Source organism: Callithrix jacchus, chromosome 11 (genome assembly GCF_049354715.1).
Source record: "Callithrix jacchus isolate 240 chromosome 11, calJac240_pri, whole genome shotgun sequence".
Taxonomy (NCBI): Eukaryota; Metazoa; Chordata; class Mammalia; order Primates; family Cebidae; genus Callithrix; species Callithrix jacchus.
Genome location: NC_133512.1, coordinates 17883547 through 17904966, shown reverse-complemented (window position 1 = coordinate 17904966; position 21420 = coordinate 17883547). Strand labels below are relative to the sequence as shown.

At 45.5% G+C, this 21420-nt stretch overlaps 1 protein-coding gene across 3 annotated transcripts in view; it reads left to right on the top strand.

Moving 5' to 3' along the window:
• DDC (dopa decarboxylase) overlaps positions 1 to 21420 on the top strand; it is a 103391-nt gene that overhangs the window by 7931 nt on the left and 74040 nt on the right. For all 3 annotated transcript variants that reach the window (XM_009002174.5, XM_009002175.5, XM_002751414.7), the window contains exons 2-4: positions 14954 to 15182; positions 18954 to 19067; positions 21010 to 21129. In XM_009002174.5, coding sequence (XP_009000422.1) covers positions 14982 to 15182; positions 18954 to 19067; positions 21010 to 21129 — 435 coding nt within the window. In that variant the 5' untranslated portion in view covers positions 14954 to 14981. The remainder of the gene's footprint in view (positions 1 to 14953; positions 15183 to 18953; positions 19068 to 21009; positions 21130 to 21420) is intronic.

Here is a 21420-nt window from a genome sequence, read left to right as displayed (position 1 = left end):
AAAGCGGGGTGGGTGGTGTCATAGGAACATTGTGAAATTCACTGCTCAGCCCCCCTTAATAAGAGCAAATAGGAGCGTTACGTTAAGGAAATTGTGACTATTGTAATTAGGCATACAGAAAAAATGTCAAGTGGAAAAAGGACCCCAATCATACACACATCCTCATTGCAACTATTTTAATTGTCTACGGTCAGGACTATATTGGAATAATATCAATCAATTTCATGTCCTTGACATTCTTCTTATGTCTTTTGAAATTGCTCAAGTTATAAATGTTTCCAGCCAGCATTAACTTAGATCAAAGCGTGGTTACAGAGATGTGAGTGGAAGTAGTATCTTTCCATGGCAGGAAAATTGAAAATCAAGACAAATTTCTCTGTGGCTCCTTTCTATGGATAATTGTTGGCCAATAATCTGCTTTGATAGAGCATTGTTTATTAAACAGGGAGTGAATAAGAAACAGTGGCACAAAACTCTTTCCTCTTTTGTGTCAGCAGAGGAGCAAGGCTTTCCTTTGCATTTTGATCTTTGTCTCTTGTAGAAATGTTCTTCCTTTTTTCTTATGCTACCTCAGGAGAAGAGGCATCTGCCTGTCTTTTGTAACATCAATAATATTAAATGCTAGATACAGGTTTACAGTCCAAAGTGCTCTCTGTCTACATGAGCTTGCAGCCCCATTTTACAAGTGAAGAAACAGACTCAGAGAGGCCAAGGCGTCAGCCGGCAGTTGCATGCCTCTTGCAGGAGAGCTGTGGACTCAAGTTGTTTTCTCTGAATGCAAACCCACTATTCCATTCTTTCTACTCTCCATGAGGAGGAGGAGGAGGGGGAGGACTGTCCTGTGGAATTGTCGTGTTGAAAGCATAGCTCCACTTGACTGCAGCAGGTTCATTTTCCAACGCAGATCAAGCTGGCCAGGGTGGCCAGATGGGTGGAGTGGGACTTGGAACCTGGTGCAAAGGTCCTTGCAGGAGTTCCTCTCTGGACCAAAACTCCTTTGAAATGATGGATTTGATTCCTCCTGAATTTGCATAGGTGTAGAGAGTGAAGTGCTATCCATCGAGCATCTGCTTTGTAATTATCTTGTACTCTCTTCACGGTTCTGTGTGGTGCCCAGGATGATGGCCATGGTACAGACTGCAGGTGGATTGGCAATGGAGTGCACATGTGTGTTTCTCCTAACATTCCTATGTTGAAATCTTCACTGGCAATGTATTAGGAAAGGGGAACTTTGGGAGGTGATTAGGTCATGAAGTCAGAGTGATCACCTGCATCAAGTGATTACAGGATGAAGGAAACAGGTGTTCTGCCTCTGCTTTGCTTCAACCAGCTTCACACCTAGGATAGCCCTTCCCATCTCTGGGTCCCAGGTTCCTCCCTTGTAAAAGGAGCATAGTAGTAGCTCTTACCAATAAAGCATGGGAGCTAAGACGTCAGCCTGTCCTAGGTCTCTTTTCCAGCAGATCTCCTGTCTCCCCCACTGACTCCAAATCATGCAGACCATGATTCTCAGGAGCCCAGGGTACCTGGTTTGCAGTAGGGTTTTGCCAATAGGAGTAAAGAGGCTGGAGGGCAGAGGTACCACCATCCTCATGACGCAGGCTCAGCCTCCTCCTCCATGCCTGCTCTCCCAGCAAGCCTGACTCAGTGGCAGCTTTGCACAGATGGCCTGGATCCTGATTCCAGGAGTACAGTCTCTCCCATCTCTCCATTAGAGGGATGGGAGTGTATCATGGTGGCCAGAGAGGTTAGCTGAGCTTCCTCATTTACTTAAGATCACCCTGTTAATAAGCCATGGAGAAAAGATACAAGCCGAGCTGTCTGGATTTAGAGTCCACACCTCTCCCCTTCAGCACCGTGCTGCCTCCCAGAACACTTTCTATTTATGTTGCTTTTACCCATGTAAGGAAGTCTGTGATGTTGCTCTCTCTGTAGTTTTTACAGCTCATGTGCTAAGGGCCTCAGTGACACAGAATCTTCATGACTTTCTGAAGAATGCTGTGGGAACCTGGGGCCAAGCATGTGGAATAATTAGCTTTGGGGACCACAGTCTCTGAGAAGGGCAGTTTTCTGGAAAGTAGCCCTGAGCATAACTCTGACTCTAGTTCCTTACTATTATCTCATCAAAGAATCTGAAGAATCTGTTCACATCACCCAAGTCTCATAGGCTAGAAAGAACCAGCAGTTGCAAAACAGTGGATTTCCAGTGTGTGAACAAATGGGTTTGAGATCCGTGGAAGAGAAATACAGGCGAAGATAATGTGTCCTAGATGGGGAGGAGGGAAGGAGCTGAGGAAGCTGGCCTCAAAAGCCTCAAAACGAGGCACTTCTGCCCAGTTAATAATTTTAATTTTTACTTAAAAAAATTAATAGACTTTCAGAGCAGTTTCAGGTTTACAGGAGAGTCGAACATATTTCCCCTCTCCCCCCGACGGTTCCCCTGTTATTAATGAAAACATTTTACTGAACACTGACTCTGCAGCAGGCGCTGACCCCGTCATCTCATTCATCTTCCCAGGAGCACTGGAGGGACGTATTTCCATGCATTCTTGTTTTCACAGAGGCTGAGAGGGAGCCTCAGAAAGGGTGGAGGTTGAAGGTCCTAGAGTAACTGAAAGTGGTGACCTTGACCTCATGTCTGCCTGACACTTGGTGGTGTAGCAGGAGGCCACTCGTGAGTGGATTTGGATTATTTATGTCCCTCTTGGCCAGTGACAAAAATGCTCATGTAAAGCTTCTTAGTGTCCTGTTGTTTAACCGGAGTCTTAAGGGTTAATAAAAGAACTTGGAGGATCTTTTTTGAGGCAAGTTTATTAGATAGCCATTTTCCTGTTATTGAAAAGCTCTCATGGCTAGAAACTTCTTTATGGTCTCTGTTGGAAGCATTTCTCCTTCTAGGCATTTTTATGTTCATTAAGAAACCAGTCAGGCAAGGTGGGGTGGCTCAGGCCTGTAATCCCAGCACTTTGGGAGGCTGAGATGGGTGGATCACGAGGTCAGAAGTTCAAGACCAGACTGACCAATATGGTGAAACTCTATCTCTACTAAAAATACAAAAATTAGCCAGGCTTGGTGGCATTCCTGTAATACCAGCTACTTGGGAGGCTGAGGCAAGAGAATTGCTTGAACCCAGAAGGTGGAGGTTGCAGCGAGCCTAGATCATGCCACTGCACTCCAGCCTGGGCAACAGAGCAAGACTTCATCTCAAAAAAAAGAAAAGAAAAGGAAAGAAAAGGGAAGAAACCAGTAAACCCAGGGGGAAATCACTCAAATTAGTTTTGTGCCTGGATTTATACATATATACTTGACAGGGAGAGTGAGCCAGGACCTCACAGTCCCAAAAGCATACATGTTTTCTGAGACATAAACTATGGCTTTTTTTTTTTTTTGGAATAGAGTAAAAAATGTCAACCCTATTTTTTTCATCAGGATACAAAAGGAAAGTCAAGAGAGGCTGAACAAAGTCTCCAGTGTCCCAGTGTTTGAAGCAAAATCATATCTTGCGTGCATGAACAGGCAGGACCATGGACAGATCCACAATGCATGGTCGCCGTCTCCACCCCTGGGCCTGTGAAGAATCCACTCCCTCACATGGGCCTGCCCAGGGTCCGAGGGGCCTGGGCTGTATTCTTTCCAGTGGCTTTGGCAGAGAATTCCTAGGAATGAAATCCCAGTGCCTGGACCATGGGACACTAAGTCAAGTGCTGAGCATGGAGGGCTAGATGCTGGGCAGGGACTGAGACAGGAGATGGCACAGGTAGGAGTGATCAGGACTCAGTGGTGGGAGGAGCTGTGGCTCCTGAGCCGTTAGTGTCTCCTGTGACTCTTCCTTGTGGCAGATATGTGATGGACTGGTGATTTGAGCTGTCTCAAAGGTAGATAGTAGAGTCCAACAGAGTATTACAGAAATAAAATGTCTAGAGGACCAAAGATCATTCATTCCTTCATCATTCAGCAAACACCTACAGTGCCCACTGTTGTCCAGGGCCTGTGACTGGTCCTGAGAATGCAAAAATAAATAAGTTAAGGACCCTGCTTGGAGAAGCCACTGTTAGCAAAGGGTAGCCATGAAATGATGCATTACAGCAAAATAACCCCACCTGTCAATCGGGAGATCTGAGGGAGCTCAGGGGAGTCCATCTCTTCTTGAAGCATGTGGGGCTAGAGATGAACTCTGACTGTTGCTGATGCAAAAAGACATTGAGCCAGAAGTCCAGGGAGGCAGCCAGCTCACTGTGCACAGGCAATGCACCACAGGGGCCACATGGAGAATAGCGCAGCGTGAACAATGGTGCGGGGTAGAGAATAGCATGGAGAATAGCGTGGTGTGCAGCTGCTGGAACACTGCGCAGATTATGTCAACAGAAGCTATTTCAAGGGCCTGGAGAGGCATAAGCCAAAGCCTTTATCATAGGCAAAGTCTTCCAGCTAATATTTACACAGCTTGGGAGCATAAAATATCAAACAGCTACAAAATGAGCACAAGATTCTCTGTGGCTTTGTGCTAAGAGACTTCTAAAAAGGTCTTTCTGGGAAATAATCTGTGAATAAATAACAGAGAATAATTTAAAAAATAAGAACCAGGTCTTATTTTACACTTTGACTAGGACTATTTCTTTCGGTGTTTGTTGTATGTGTCTGCTTGCTGTGTTTGTTTGCTCCAGAGACACGTGCTTTGGATTGGTGCTTGGCTTAAAACTGGTATCCCCAGAAGCCGAGCGTCTTTCTGAACCTTGCTCAGCTGCTACCTTTGAGTCTTCAGCTTGCTGCCTCACATGTGTGGCCCCCGGCGGGGCAAATAGATATAGCTAGAATATTTGCTTCAAAAGGCATTGCCAGTAGTTGTGCACAAGATCATTCAAGTCTTGAAGAAAAGATTATGAGATTTCACTACATAAAAATTAAAATTCTTATAGATCAGAATAGAATTCTAAGCAAATTTGGTCCAATAAAAATGAGAAAAATGCCTGCAAATCATTTCACAGACGTAAGAGAAGTATTCGTATATTAGAACTCTCACAATTAAATAAGAAATATCTAACGCCCTAGTGGAAAAGAATGCAGCGAGCAAGAAATTTATTTTAAAAAAATCCAAATGGCAAATAAACACATGAAAAAGCTATTCAATTTCATTAATCAAAGCACAATGGGGCCAGGCACGGTGGCTCACGCCTGTATTCCTAGTATTTTGGGAGGCCGAGGCGGGTGGAACACTTAAGGTAAGGAGTTAGAGACCAGTCTGACCAACATAGTGAAACCCTGTTGGTGGCATGCACCTGTAATCCCAGCTACTTGGGAGGTTGAGGCTGGAGAATTGCTTGAACTCAGGAGGTGGAGGTTGCACTGAGCCAAGATGACACCACTGCACTCCAGCCTGGGCGACAGAGTGAGACCCTGTCTCCAAAAAAAAAAAAAAAAAATTACAACAGAATCATTAATGCTTATAAGTCTGGTTGAACTTAAAATGAACATTCAGTCCCAGTGATTGTATGGTAAAATGAGCATTCTTGAACATTCCCTATTGGAAAAGTAATTTGGTTAAAAAAAAAAAAAAGATGTTTTAGGGGAAAATTTGGCAATATATTTTGAAACACTAAAAATAATATTTATCTCTAGAAAAATTTGTTCTAAATGAATTATAAAATAAGTGTAGGTGTTCTTTTTATAAATTTTTAATGCAAACAAAAGTGTGCAGAAATGTTAACAGTAGGTTGCACATTTTAGGATTATTTAGAAAAACTAATAGCTGATATTTACTGAGTGTTAAATTGTTACCATTTATTTATTTAGTTGTTACGAAAAATTCTTGGAGGTGTTACAGGCATATCTCTGTGAAGGAAAAACATCTTAGGCCCTTTCAAGCTGGGAACCACTCAGGACAAATCTGCCTCCCATTCTATTCAGGTCATCCTTTTGCTCACAGAGATACATGCATATTCTGATTGCCTTTGGCAAGACTTATCAGAAACTCAAACAAATGCAGCCATCTGTCTTTCACCTACCTGTGACCTGGAAGCCCCCAGCCGAGGGCCTTGATTTGCACTGCCTCTACCTTTCTGGACGAAACTAATGTACTTCTTACAAATTGATTGATGTCTCATGTCTCCCTAAAATGAGCATTCTTATACACTCCAAGGGAATATATAAAAATGCTCATGTCCCACCTTGGGGACATGTCGTCAGGACTTCCTGAGGCTATGTCACAAGTGTGTCCTCAACGTTGGCAAAATAAACTTTATAAATTAACCGAGACCTGTCTCAAATTTTTGGAGTTTGCACCTCAGAAATATTGCAAATTCAGTTCCAGGTGACCACCATGAAGTGAGTCTCATGCAGTTTTTGACTCTCCAGTGCATACAAAAGTTCTGTTTGCAGTATACTGTAGTCTGTTAAGTGTCCAATCACATTATATATAAAAAGTATATACCTTAATATAAAAATATTTATTGCTAAAAATGCTAATGATCACCTGATCCTTCAGCAAATGTAATCTTTTTGCTGGTGAAGGGGCTTGCTTCCATGTTGATGGTTGCTGATGCAGGATCGGCCATGAGAAACAGACCTCTGGGACACCGAACTAGGGAGGAAGAGATGTTTTATTACAGCCCTGGAGCAAGGCGACAATTCTTTGTCTAATAGCCAAGCTCTTTAACAAAGAGAAACTCTGCCTTTATATAGGCTTACACCCTAGATATTACATGTGAAAGGATCTTAGGTTTACAGCCTTAGAAATTACACATGAGGCTGGGCGCGGTGGCTCAAGCCTGTAACCCCAGCACTTTGGGAGGCCGAGACGGGTGGATCACGAGGTCAAAAGATCGAGACCATCCCGGTCAACATGGTGAAACCCCCATCTCTACTAAAAATACAAAAAATTAGCTGGGCACGGTGGCGCGTGCCTGTTATCCTAGCTACTCGGGAGGCTGAGGCAAGAGAATTTCCTGAACCCAGTAGGCAGAGGTTGCAGTGAGCCGAGATCGCGCCATTGCACTCCAGCCTGGGTAACAAGAGCGAAACTCCGTCTCAAAAAAAAAAAAAAAAAAAAAATTACACATGAAAGTGTCTTGGGTTTACAGTTTTAGAAATCACATATGAAAAGGTCTTGGTCAATGGAGGAGGAGTGGGGTGGGGGTTTGATCTTATTTAAGTAAAAACAGTGCCTTCCGGAGAGATTCCCTATGCCTGCCATCTATAGGAAGGTGATTTAGGAGGCACCAGTTGAACAGCCTTTTCCTCCCTTGAACTGCAGTGAGGAGGTCACGGGGGAGGTGATCCTAGATGCCTGGGTCTCCTTCCTCAGTATCTGAAAATTATGGTAACTGTGGCAATTCCTTAAAACAAAGCAACAATGAAGTTTGCTGCATCAATTGATTCTTCCTTTCATGAAGGATTTCTCTGTAGCATGTGAAGCTGTTTGATAGCATTTTACTCCCAGTAGAACTTCTTTCAAAATTGGAGTCAATTCTCTTAAATCTTACTGCTGCTTTGGCAACTCGGTTTATGTAATATTCTAAATCCTTTGCTGTTGTTTCAACAATACTCACAGTCTCTTCAACAAGACTAGACCCTAGCTCAAGAAACTACTGTCTTTGCTTAACCACAAGAAGGAACTAATCTTCAAATTTTATCATGAGGTAACAGCAATTCAGTCACATCTTCAGGCTCCACTGAAAATTCTAGTTCTCTTTTTATTTCCACCATATCTTGAGTGACTTCCTGCCCTGAAATTTTGAAACTCAAAGTCATCTATGAGGATTGGAATCAATTTCTTCCAAACTCCTGTTAATATTGATATTGTGACCTCTTCCCATGAATCACAAATGTTCTTAATGGCATCTAGAATAGTAAATTCTTTCCAAAAGATTTTCAATTTACTTTGCTGAAGTTCATCAGAGGAATCACTATCTATGGCAGATGTAGCCTTATGAAATGCATTTCTTAAGTAATAAGACTTGAAAGTCAAAATAACTCTTTGATGGATGGACTGCAGAATGGATGTTGTGTTAGCAGGAATGAAAACAACATTCATCTCCTTATACATCTCCATCAGAGCTCTTGGGTGACCAGGTGCATTGTCAATGAGCAGTAATATTTTTGAAAGGAATCTTTCCTTCTGAGAAGTAAGTCTCAACAATAGTCTTCAAATACTCAGTAAACCATACTGTAAACAGATGTGCTATCATCCAGGCTTTGTTATTCCATTTATAAAGCACAAGCAGAGTAGATTTGGCATAATTTTTAAGGGCCCTAGAATTTTCAGAATGGTAAGTAAGCACAGGCTGCAACTTAATGTCACCAGCTGTGTTGTCCCCTAATGAGAGATAGCCTGTGCTTTGAAGCTTTGATGTCAGGCATTGACTTCTCTCTGGCTATGAAAGCCCAAGAGGGCATCTTCTTCCAACAGAAGGCTATGTTGTCTACATTGAAGGTTGTTTACTGTAGCCACCTTCGTGGATTATCTTTGCTGGATCTTCTGGATAACTTGCTATGGCTTCTCCATTGGCTCTTGCTGTTTCACCTTGCACTTTTTTGTAATGGAGACAACTTCTTTCCATAAACCTCATGAACCAAAGTTGCTAACTTCAGACTTTTTCTGCAACTTTCTCACCTCTCTCAGTCTTCATAGAATTGAAGACAATTAAGACCTTGCTCTGGATTGGGCTTTGGCTTAAAGAAATGTCATGGCTGGTTTGATCTTCAATCCAGACCACTAAAACATTCTCCGTATCAGAAATAAGGGTATTTTTCTTAGCATTCATGTGCTGACTGGAGTAGCACTTCTAATTTCCTTCAAGAACTTTTCCTTTGCTTTCATATCCTGGATGACTGTCTGGGGCAAGAGGCCTCACTTTTGACCTAGCTCAACTTTTGACATGCCTTCCTCACTCAGCTGAATCATTTCTAGTTTTTGATTTAAAGTGAGAGGCATACTACCTACTCTTCCTGTCACTTGAACACTTAGAGGCCATTTCAGGGTTATTAACTGACCTAATTTCAATATTGACACATCTCAGAGAACAGGGAGGCCCAAGAAAAGGAAGAAAGACAGGAGAATAATGGGTCAGTGGTGCAGTCAGACATACAAATTTTTTAAGTTGACCATAATGTGGGTGTGGTCTATGCTGTCCCAAAACAATTACAATAGTAACACTAAGATTTCTGACCATAGATCACTATAACTGATTAAAAATAATGAAATGGTTTGAAATATTGCAAAAATCTCTAAAATGTAACACAGAGACATCATGTGAGCACATGTTGTTGGAAACACTGTGCCTAGAGATTTGCTGGATTCAGTGTTGCCACAAACCTTCTATTGTAAAAAATGCAATAAAATAGGTTGTACCTATACTATTATTGTCATGATTTTTGTTCCCAGTTAAGGAAAATGAGGTTTAGCATGGCAGCAATTTACGCTGGTTGTACAGCTAGTACATGCTATTACAATAGCTAATACATAGAATCAGGGTCTGACTCACAGTCTTTTCTTCGGCTCTCAGTCTTGGAGTGTTGGCTACTGAGATACACCAATGCTTCCCACTATGTGGGTGAAAATTGGAAACAATATAAATACTCAACAACAGTGGTACATGTTGTGAATATGGCACATTCACATTGTGAAATACTGGTGAGAAATCACACAATAGAAAAGTATTTATCAGCCGGGTATGGTGGCTCATGCCTGGAATCCCTGTACTTTGAGAGGCGGAGGCAGCCAGATCACCTGAGATCAGTAGTTCAAGACCAGGCTGGCCAACATGGCAAAACCCAGTCTCTACAAAAAATACACACACAAAAAATATTAGCAGAACGCGTACCACCATGCCCTGTAGTTCCAGCTACTAGGGAGGCTGAGGCAGGGGAATAACTTGAACCTAGGAGGCAGAGGTTGCAGTGAGCTGAGACCACGCCACTGCACTCTAGCCTGGATAATAGAGCAAGACTCTGTCTCAAAAAAAAAAAATTATCCTTTCTTCTGCTTGATCTATTCGGCTATTGAAATTTGTGTATGCTTCACGAAGTTCTCATGCTGTGTTTTTCAGCTCCATCAAGTCAATTATGTTCTTCTCTAAGCTGGTTATTCTAGTTAGCATTTCATCTAACCTTTTTTCAGGGTTTTAGTTTCTTTGCACTGGGTTAGAACATGTTCCTTTAACTCAGAGAGGTTTGTTATTACCCACTTTCAACAAAGCCAAAATAGACAAATGGGATCTAATCAAACTCCAGAGCTTCTGCACAGCAAAGGAAAGAATCATTAGAGCAAACTGGCAACCAACAGGATGGGAAAACATTTTTGCAATCTACCCATCTGACAAAGGGCTAATATCCAGAATCTACAAAGAACTAAAACAGGTTTACACGAAAAAAACAAACAAACCCATTCAAAAGTGGGTGAAGGATATGGACAGCCACTTTTCAAAAGAGGACATCTACAAGGCCAACAAACATATGAAAAAATGCTCATCATCACTGGTCATTAGAGAAATGCAAATCAAAACCACATTGAGATACCATCTCACGCCAGTTAGAATGGCGATCATTAAAAAATCAGGAGACAACAGATGCTGGAGAGGATGTGGAGAACCAGGAACACTTTTACACTGTTGGTGGAAGTGTAAATTAGTGCAACCATTGTGGAAGACAGTGTGGCGATTCCTCAAGGACCTAGAAATAGAAATTCCATTAGACCCAGCAATCCCATTACTGGGTGTATACCCAAAGAATTATAAACTGTTCTATTATAAAAAGACACATGCACAGGTAGTTCACTGTGGCACTGTTTATAATAGCAAAGACTTGGAACCATCCCAAATGTTCACCAATAATAGACTGGATAAAGAAAATGTGGCACATATACACCATGGAATACTATGCAGCCATAGAAAAAGATGAGTTCGTGTCCTTCATTGGGATGTGGATGAATCTGGAAACCATCGTTCTCAGCAAACTGACACAAGAACAGAAAACCAAACACCGCATGTTCTCAATCATAGGCGAGTGTTGAACACTAACAACACATGGACACAGGGAGGGGAGCATTACACACGGTGGTCAGTTTCGGGGGCTAGGGGAGGGACAGCAGGGGGTGGGTAGGGTGGGGAGGGATAACGAGGGGAGAAATAGCAGATATAGGTGATGGGGGATGGAGGCAGCAAATCACCTTGCCATGTGTGTACCTATGCAACAATCCTGCATGATCTGCACATGTACCCAGAACCTAAAGTACAATAAAAATAAAATAAAATGGTCAATGGATGACAATAATTTAAAAAGAAGAAAAAGAAAAAAGAAAAGTATCTATCAACATGAGAAATGTGCTTTTCTTTACTACCTTTAATGTCACGTACTTAGATATTAGTGAAGGAAAACAAGCTAGCAAAAAGATTTGCGGCGTGATACTGCTTGGCTTAAAAACCTGAGTCATATTAATTTGAAATACTCCCACTTGAGGTAAAAACCAAGTTTCACTGTGTGTGCAAAATGTAAAATAAACAGTTACTTTAAACTAAAAATTAAAGTAGCATGCGGCCATGATATTGCTGGTGAACAGGATGGTCCTTGGCACTTGGCTTAAGAAGCACAGAGATGCAACAGAACTTCCGATTGTCAATGTGTTTTTTCTCATGCTTGTTAGTTCGCATTCGCTGTTGCTATAAAGTCTAATCTTACATCTCAATCACTGCCACTCAAGCACTCACTAGCTGAGAAATGCATCCTCAACCAATAGCTTTAATATGGGGGCTGGATCTAATAAGCCTTGAAATACCATAAAAACTGCTGTAACAGTTTTTATGTAAAATCAGGAGACAACAGATGCTGGAGAGGATGTGGAGAACCAGGAACACTTTTACACTATTGGTGGAAGTGTAAATTAGTGCAACCATTGTGGAAGACAGTGTGGCGATTCCTCAAGGACCTAGAAATAGAAATTCCATTAGACCCAGCAATCCCATTACTGGGTGTATACCCAAAGAATTATAAACTGTTCTATTATAAAAAGACACATGCACAGGTAGTTCACTGTGGCACTGTTTATAATAGCAAAGACTTGGAACCATCCCAAATGTTCACCAACAATAGACTGGATAAAGAAAATGTGGCACATATACACCATGGAATACTATGCAGCCATAGAAAAAGATGAGTTCATGTCCTTCATAGGGACGTGGATGAATCTGGAAACCATCATTCTCAGCAAACTGACACAAGAACAGGCTGCCATGTTGGCCAGCCTGGTTCATCTAGCAGAGAACACGGAAATAAAAGTGTTTGAGAGAATGCCAGTGGAAGGAAAACCGCATTCAAGCAGGTTTACCTTTGTCAAAGGACCTTAACCAACCTTCAGCCAAGCTCCTCTGCCCCAAGAGGGAAGAGCTTAGCCAAGTCTCCTTCACCTGCTGAGCAAGCTCTTGATGTTCAATCAAGCTTATGTGTTTCCAGCTTTTGTATCCAATCAGAGTTCCTTTTCCCCCTCCACCCTTGTTACTGACCCAAGTTCATCTTAGTAATTTTCCACCCATGGATTTCTCATCTGCCTGTTGACCGTAAGTCCCTCTGTGCCCTGTTGTTTCCGTAGTTGAGCCAGTCCCTGCCCTTTTGTAACACTTTATCCCTATTGCAGTAGTCTTGGGTAAAATCCATCTTGTCACTTTTAACAAGTGTCCGGAGAACAATTTTTCTTTACCACTTTTAACCTCACAAAAATTGTTAAAAGTCCCAGTTTGGGCAATGGGGAAAATGGAGAATTGCTGGGAAGCTGATATTAAGGTCATCGGCATTGCTAATAACAGTGAATTTAGAGTCATCCTAAGCACTTTACTCCCAAGGGATAATCGTCTTAAATTATACAACTTTAGAGTATGAAAGGGATTTGAAAATGTATCCCTTGGTTAGCATGCAATTGTCTCTCACAAATAGAAAATATTCTAGAGGCCAGGAGTGATGGCTCATGCCTGTAATCCCAGCACTTCGAGATGTCGAGGTGGGCAGATCACCTGAAGTCAGGAGTTTGAGACCAGCCTGACCAACATAGCAAAACCCCGTCTCTACTAAAACTACAAAAATTATCTGGGGTGGTGACGGGCACCCCAAGATATGACTTAAGCTATAATCCCAACTACTTAGGAGACTGAGGCAGGAGAATCACTTGAACACCGGAGGCAGAGGTTCCAGTGAGCCGAGATCAGACCAGTGCACTTCAGCTTGGGCAACAAGAGTGAAAATCCCTCTCAAAATAAAATAAAATAAAAATTCTAGAAGGGCACATGCCAGAATTTTGGGTGGTGGGATTCTAGGCTTATCTTTTTCTTTGTGTTGTTAACTGTCCTGTTTTGAAAATACAATTGATTCCTATTGACAGATTCCACATAGGCAAATTCTCCCACTTGCTAAAATTTATGTGTAACCCCCAATGTCAATAAATATCTATGCTCGTGGTGCTTTTGAGACCATTGAGGGACGTGCATATGTGTAGCATGGTGGAGAATGTGCTTGTCCAATGCACGTGTTCCCAGCTGAGGCAGAACACGCGGACGTGCTGCCTTCTGGCTTCAGCTCTCATACTGGAAAGATGTGTCCTTCTCTCTGTCTATTTAGTGCCATGTCCTTCACATTTTAATGTTTTTTTCCCCCTTGGCAATTTTGCTGTTTAAAATGACCACCAAATGTGGTGCAGAAGTGCTGCCTAGCCATCCTTTGCACAAGATGTGCCTTATGGAGAAAATAGCCAGGTTAGAGAAGATTCCCCAGTCAAGAGTGATGGTGCTGTTGGCTGTGAGTCCAAAGTTAATGAATCGATATATGCTAAATACGGTGTCTTTTAAAAACACATAAGTTTCTGTATTGATTTGTTGACAAAAATGTTGAGATCACTCTTTAGGAAACAGTATTTCCCCTAGAAGAAACGGTTCAGTATTCACTGATTCAGAGTTCATGGCAACTGCTGTAGATAGAATACGGCTACCAGCAATAAGGAGAATTGCCTGCATATGACTTAAGCTAGGAGGGAGGAGAGCATTCGTTTTGAAAAGCAGATGGGGCATAAAGGTGCAGCTCCATCTGTGGTGGAATCAGGACGAGGGAAGAAGACTAACTTTGAGGGGGTGCACTGCCCCAGGCTCTGAGCCGAGGCTTGGGTATATTGTGTGATTGTGCCTTCATACCTTCCTGAGAGGTCAGCATCACCGTCTTCATTTCCCAGATGAGGAGAGGGGCTCTAAGGGGCAAGTTTGTCTCTTTCAAAGGCAGGTAAGGGGCAGAGGCAGGACTTGGACCAGTGTTTTCATTAAAGTTAGAATAGATTATGCAAATAGGCTGGGTATGGTGGCTCATGCCTGTAATCCCAGCACTTTGGGAGGCCGAGGCCGGTGGACCACCTGAGGTCAGGAGTTTGAGACCAGCCTGGCCAACATGGTGAAATGCTGTCTCTATTGAAAATACAAAAAGTATCCACACAGTGGTGGGTGCCTGTAATCCTAGCTACTCAGGAGGCTGAGGCATGAAAATCGCTTAAACCTGGGAGGTAGAGGTTGCAGCCAAGATTGCACCACTGCACTCCAGCCTGGGCAACAGAGTGAGACTTTGTCAATAGAAAAAAAGGAAAAAAGAAAGAAGAAAGAAAGAAAGAAGGAAAGAGAGAGAGAGAGAAAGAAAAAGAAAGAAAATAAACGTGTGCTTCTAGTCTATTTCACTAATGCAGAAAATGAAATAAAGAGACCAGTCGAATAGCTAGCTAGTAAAGAGGAGATGCAGCTTTTGTCATAGTCCCAAATCCAGTGCGATTTCTACCTCCTTCAGACATGGAGGGAAAGCTCCCTTACTTGGGATCCAAGTGGTCTCCAGGGTATGTGGTCACTGCCCAGGTGGCCCTACTCACTGCTTGCTTGGAATCCCCGTCTTCCAGTTCAGGAGTTTTCAAAATTTACTTACTGAATCATGTTCTCTCTGTTTGCAGTTTTCACGTCTGACAGAGCCCAGGAACCATGAATTCGAGTGAATTCCGCAGGAGAGGGAAGGAGATGGTGGATTATGTGGCCAACTACCTGGAAGGCATTGAGGGACGCCAGGTCTACCCTGATGTGGAGCCTGGCTACCTGCGGCCGCTGATCCCTGCTGCTGCCCCCCAGGAGCCAGACACCTTCGAGGACATCATTAACGACATTGAGAAGATAATCATGCCAGGGGTAGGTGTGCACCCGAGGTCAGAAAACAGGAGGGCTGGCACTCAAATAGCACCTACTGGGCTCTGAGCAATTCACACATGTTGTTTCAAGGAATCCTCATGGCAGTCAGGTTGGAGAGAAACTTTTGTAATTTCTATTTTACAACTGAGGAAATTGAGGCTCAGAGAGTTTAGGTGGTCCACCTCAGGTCACACAGCTAGTAAATGATGACACTGGATTCCAACCCAAATCCGGTGTGCTCCAAAGGCAGTGAGGCTCTTTCCTCCAAGTGCCCTGAGACTCATTCCCTGCCCGCAGACACCCGGTACATACAGCATGCCCTCATATGCATCAGGAAACAAGCCCCTGGTGGCTGCTTTTAAGTAAGTCATTTGCCCCAAATGAAGGGCACTTCCACCATCCTTGTGTTTAACAAAAGGTAACTAGCATATGTGGAAGGGATGCTTTATTTAGTTTGACAGTGGGCAGCATGGCATTGCCCACCAAGGAAGCCCTCTTTCTCTGAAGCCAGTAGGCCTGGAGTACACAGAGGGCAGAAATAAATGGGACTGGCTGCCATCTCCGATACTCACTCACAGGGCAGCAGGGCTGGAGCTCAGAGAAACTTCCCTTCCACTCTATGCTTCCATAGTAGATTTTCCCTGCCAAGGAGTTCACCTAAACGCCTGTTGGTTAATATGGCTCTGGCCTGGTCAGGGGTCCAGGGAGTTGCCGCCCGGCCAGTTTCCAGATCAGGAATGTTTATGAGGATGGCCAAACCTGCCCTTCCATGCAACAATGTGCAGAGTCCAGGCAGGGAAAATCTCCTTGGGCTGCACTGGCTGATTGCTGCCACCACCCGGCCTGTCTGTGGTTGTAAGGCCCATGAGCAACGACATGTGATTTTCGTAGAAGAGGGGTCTGGGACCATCAGGCCCCACTCATCCAATTCAAACAGAATGTTAAGGCCCTGGGAAGTCATAAGGTCGGCCAAGGTCACAGGCCTCTGATCATGGGGCGGGGCTAGGCGTCAGGCCCTGGACCTCAGGGACCGGTTTCTCTCGCCACACTACTCCCGTTTCCTCTTCCAGGGGATTCTCACTTGGCATTTGTGTTTTGAGCAAAAAACGGGATTCAGGTTCTTGCTAGAAATTGTGCAAATACACTAAGCTGTTCAGCATAAAACCCTTCAGGAGAGGCATGGTTAAATGTCAGCAGTGGGGAGTACAGGAGACTGAAGGGAGGATTAGAAGTCTTCTGTTTCCTTCTATGGGGGTATTCACTGCGCGGAGCTGAGCTGAGAAACGCACAGGTCTTGGGCAGGGCCCCTGGGTGGGAGCTGCAACCCACCAGGTGCAGTGATTGCAGAAAACCAGGTGAGCTCTCAGGCTGTGAGCAGAGCAAGTTCAGGCCCAGCCATCTCAAATGTTGCTGTGAGTATCAGCGGAGAGTAAAGCAAAGGAGCACACATCTGTCCTTAATCAAGAATCGCTTCTGTCCATTTCCAGCCCAGGGGCCACAGGGAGGGGAGGGAGACAAAGGCACGCAGGGTCGCCAGGTGCCGAGGGGCGAGTCAGGCCCCGGCTGCTCTTACTCTCCTGGGCCCCAGGGGCTTTGTCTTCATCGGCTCCTTCCTCCCTAGAAATAGGGACAATTATGCTTTACAAATGCATTGGCATAAAGACGCATACATTAACATAAATTTTTTTTTCTTTAACCTGAAAGTTCACTTCTTTTTCCTCCTGATTATGAAATAAATTTAAGCATGTTTTTAGCCCCTAACAATGCCGTGGGCCTGGACCTGCGGTGCTGAAGGCATCACAGCCTACGCAGCTCCTCTCGGCCTCTCAGCCTCACCACCAACATCCTGCACCTGAGCTCCCAAACCTAGACTGTGCTAGCGCCCTCTCTCCACCACTCCCCCAGCCCTGGCAGACCTGGGGTGGCTGTGATTATTAAATACACCTTCTGAACACTCCGACTTCTTGGTGAGCCTTCTCAGTCAGTTGCCTTCACAATCAGGGGATTGCTCGTGCTACGTCTTAGACAACATGTACCTAATGATGAGTGCTATTGAGAAAGAAATGTTTGGATCTCTTCCCAGACCATGTGAAACGATAATATCTTAGCTTGGACTGCTTTAACAAATGATGTAGACTGGGAGGCTTAAACAACATTGATGTCTCACAGTTCTAGAGATTGGAAGTCTGAGACTGGTATTAGGTGCAGGTGAGGGCTCTCTCCCTGGTTTACAGACAGCCGCCTTCCCACGTGTACTCACATAACCGAGAGGTAGCCAGCTCTCCGCATCTTTTTACGAGGGCACTAATCCCATTGTGGGGGGGCACTAATCTTATTAAGAGGACCCCACCCATATGCCCTAATCACCTCCCAAAGACACCGTCTCCTGATGCCATCACTTTGGGGGTTAGGATTTCGACACGAATGGTGTGCAGACACTCACATTCAAAGCAGAGCAGCCAAGCCAGACAGAGCATATCCTCAGCTCCTGGGATTCTGAGCCAGGCCTGGAGGAAGCACCAGAGCATGTGCTTTCATTTTATCTGAGGGAATGCCTCACACAGAGAGGTGCAGTCAGTTGTCTAGGGCAGCCCAGCAAATCAGAGTCCCTGCCGAACTTACAGTCCAGGTAACACCATGCGATTCCCACAGGCAAGATGGACATGGAGCACCAGCAAGGGACGATGGGGAACAGGACAACGTCTCTTGGAAAGCAGTGCATGGTCACAGCCCGAGAGGGGTCTGAATGGCAGTCTCTATACCTTCTCCCTGCACAGGGGCTGAGGGTTGTCCTGAGAGCTTTATTCTGTTCCAGGTCAGGCACTACATTGGCAGAAACAAATTTAAAGATGCAAAGACTAGGCTATACCTGCTCCTCTGTCCTCTCCGAATTATCCTTTCAGACACCGAGATGTTTGAAGCTGGCCCCTTGTTACCATGGAGACCTTCCCAGCCCAGAGAGGCTCCTGCCTAGGTGTGCACCTCAACCCTTGCCTCCTGGATCCTGAAACCCTGTCCCCAAGTGTGCCACATGGAGCTGTCACTGTCCCTTATGGGTCCCCTCCCAACCCACATGAGCTTTTCCTCTGTGCCTTGTCCACGGCACGGCAGGTGTGCACCTTATGGGCTGCAGAAGGGTGGGATGCCCCCAGCCAGAGCAAATGGCAAAGGACAGTGGCCAGGCTGAAGGCGAGATGTCTGGGGGCTGATGGAGCTGCTTGGCTGGAGGGAACCACTCGGTTCCTCTAGAAGAGCCAGGGGCAGTGGGAAGACCAGATGCGTGTTTGTGGCTTGACTGAAGAAACCTCAAAAATCAGGCTCTTTTTCTTTAAATGGAGAGTTTATTTTTTTTAGAGTAGTTTTAGGAAAACTAAGCTTTTGGCACACAGCAATCAGCCTTGGGGCAGCACCTGCACTGAAGAGAGCACGGGAGCAAGAACTTGAAGCACAGTGTGGTTTTTTTGAGACTACATTTGTTATGGAAAATGATAAGGATTTTCCACTTTATTTTGGAGAAATAACATTTCCTTATGAGCTAGCAAGTATGTTCCAGTATCAAAAAGGAGGAGCTGATTTAAAGCGAGTGGGTATGGTAAGGTGATGTGTAAATGCTCCATTTACAGGGATGGCTGACATTTGGGGAACTGCACTGACCCAACTCCGGGTCTGGCTGAGCCTGGTGACTGGGGGCCATGGGTGTACCTGGGTCCCTCACTCTCTTGAGGCCTGGCTTTTCTCGCTCCTGAGTAGCTGTTCCATCCTCCCATGCAGGTGACGCACTGGCACAGCCCCTACTTCTTCGCCTACTTCCCCACAGCCAGCTCGTACCCGGCCATGCTTGCAGACATGCTGTGTGGGGCCATCGGCTGTATTGGCTTCTCCTGGGTGAGTGTCTGGGTGTGTCTGGAGAAAGGGTCCCACCTGTGGTGGGATCCCGGGGTGGGGACACGGTACCTATGCACATGGGACCTGAGCAGATGGCAGTGCCATCTGTGGGCCGATAAGCCACTGCTGCAGAGAGGAGAAAGGATTCAGATCAGAGAGGGTGCCTCTGAGAAAGTAGGGATTCAGAACAGAGAACGTCTCAGCAGCTCAAAGTCCATTCTGCACAGCATGTGTCGGAAGCACTTGGTATGAACTAACATCACAGTCCAGGGCCAAGAGTTTCTATAGCCCAAGACTGGGAATCGCATTTTCCCAAGCAGCTCAGAGAATTGCTATATCCTCCAAAGCTTGAAAACTGCTACTGCCCCTATCTCATTCCATCTGTTCTTAGCCAGGACTGCTGCCTGGGGAGAGGCCCCAACCAGCCCAGCAGATGTGCTGAGAGCTGTGAAGCAGGGGGTCTCTGGAAATGGGCCTAGCTCCTGCCTGCACATCACCAGTCCCACCCTATCTGGAGGTAAAATGCCTAGAAAGGTCCCTGCTCTGAAGAACGGCAGGCAGGGTTAGCTCTGCCCGTGGCTCTCTGCTCCAGGGACAGCCTTACAGAAAAGACGCCTTCCTCCAAAATGCAGACAGCTTGGAGGTAGAGCTGCCTGCTGATGGTCAGGGTCCAAGGGCTGCTGCACCCTGGGGAGTTCCTCAAAGGCCAGGGATTGTCCTTGGCCTTCGGCGTCCAGAGCATTCACCTTGTCTGTGGCTTGGAGCCAGGTGGACTCGTGGGCATCAGTCTATGTGGCATGCTGTGATGCATAAGAGGAGCTGTTAATTATGAATTCACAGCCCTGAGCCGAAGGGCCTGCTGAGCCACCTCTGCTTCACCAGCCTGGCGCTTGCTCTTCTTTGGGCTGGGGCACTGGATCAGGCATCAAAGGCCCCATAGGCAGGGCTGAAAAACCCATCACTGACTCCGGCCAGTATCTGGACTGCTCTCTGCCGGGCACCGGGGCCTCCTCTCCGCTGGCCAGGGCTGGCCTGGGCCCCCTCAGTGTGGCCTGAGCTGAGCACACTCTCTCCTAAAGAGCATTGTCTTTCACTGGATATTGTAGCGGATTTCATTTAGCTCTGTTGGCCCAAACCCATTCTTTCCCTGCAGGCATAGTTGGCATCCATCTCTATCTGCTCATTCTAGGACAATCTGATTCCCCTTGGGCCTTGAAGGGGGAGTCTTGCTGTCTCTCAGGCTGCGCTGCCTGATACCTGGTCCCTGGCAGAGCACATAGGCTACTGGTAGAGCTGGGTTTGGCCAGGCTAGGGTAGAACCCAGCAGGATGGGCTGACCAGAAGGGAGAAGGCACTCTTCTCACTTAGATCATACTAGTGACACATCAGGATGCATATCTAGGCACAAGAGCACCTCAGAGCCCCGCCTTGGACCCCTTATGTTGGAGACCTTTATGAAGGTGGAGGCTCAATCCACCATTGGGTGGAGCCCAAGACCAGCCTGTGCAGAGAGGGGAGAGTTCACGGAGCAAAGTCACTGGGAGCTTAAAAGACAAGATCAATGACTTCTCAGGATGCCCAGAGGGTCACAGCTGCCCAGTGCCCACTTCCTCATTCCCTTCATTTGTGACTATGAAGGAAAGTCTGCCAGTGGGCTTTCTGGACCCTTCTATAAATGAACAAATGAATATTCTAGCAAGGCCTCAGTGTCCTTGCAGTGGGACTCAGTGGAGTAAGGTTCATTATGGCAGCCCATGTGTTCCCTCCCAGCCACTCTCCTTGCATGAGTCTAGGTCAAACATGCTTCAGGCCTTTGAATCATTTCTGAGATGGGTGATTTTAATCTGGGCTTTAGTGGAAGGTTAAGTCCCCTTGTTACTGCTGTTCCCAAAATTCTGCAATGCCTGGCCCTTGGTTAATCCCTTCCCTCTCCCCACCGCAGGCCGCAAGCCCAGCATGTACAGAACTGGAGACTGTGATGATGGACTGGCTTGGGAAGATGCTGGAGCTACCAGAGGCCTTTTTGGCTGTGAAAGCCGGAGAAGGGGGAGGAGTGATCCAGGTAAGGTGGGATACAGGAGGTGGGAGTAAGGAGGGCCACTTTGGGGATGCATGGGCTCTGCACAGGACCGCAGCTGCAGGTGGGAAAAGAGGTGCTCATGCTTCTTGCGAGGTCCTCAGATTTCTCCTGGAGAATAAACAAAACCGATGTCCTGGGAAGATGCTGGTCTGGGGATTGGCAGGATCTGGATTAGGATCCCAGTACTGTCTTTCGCTCACTTCCCCAGGGCAGGACACTCAGTTCCCCAGGCCCCTAGCTATGGGAGGTAGAACAGTGGCTATCACACAGTGG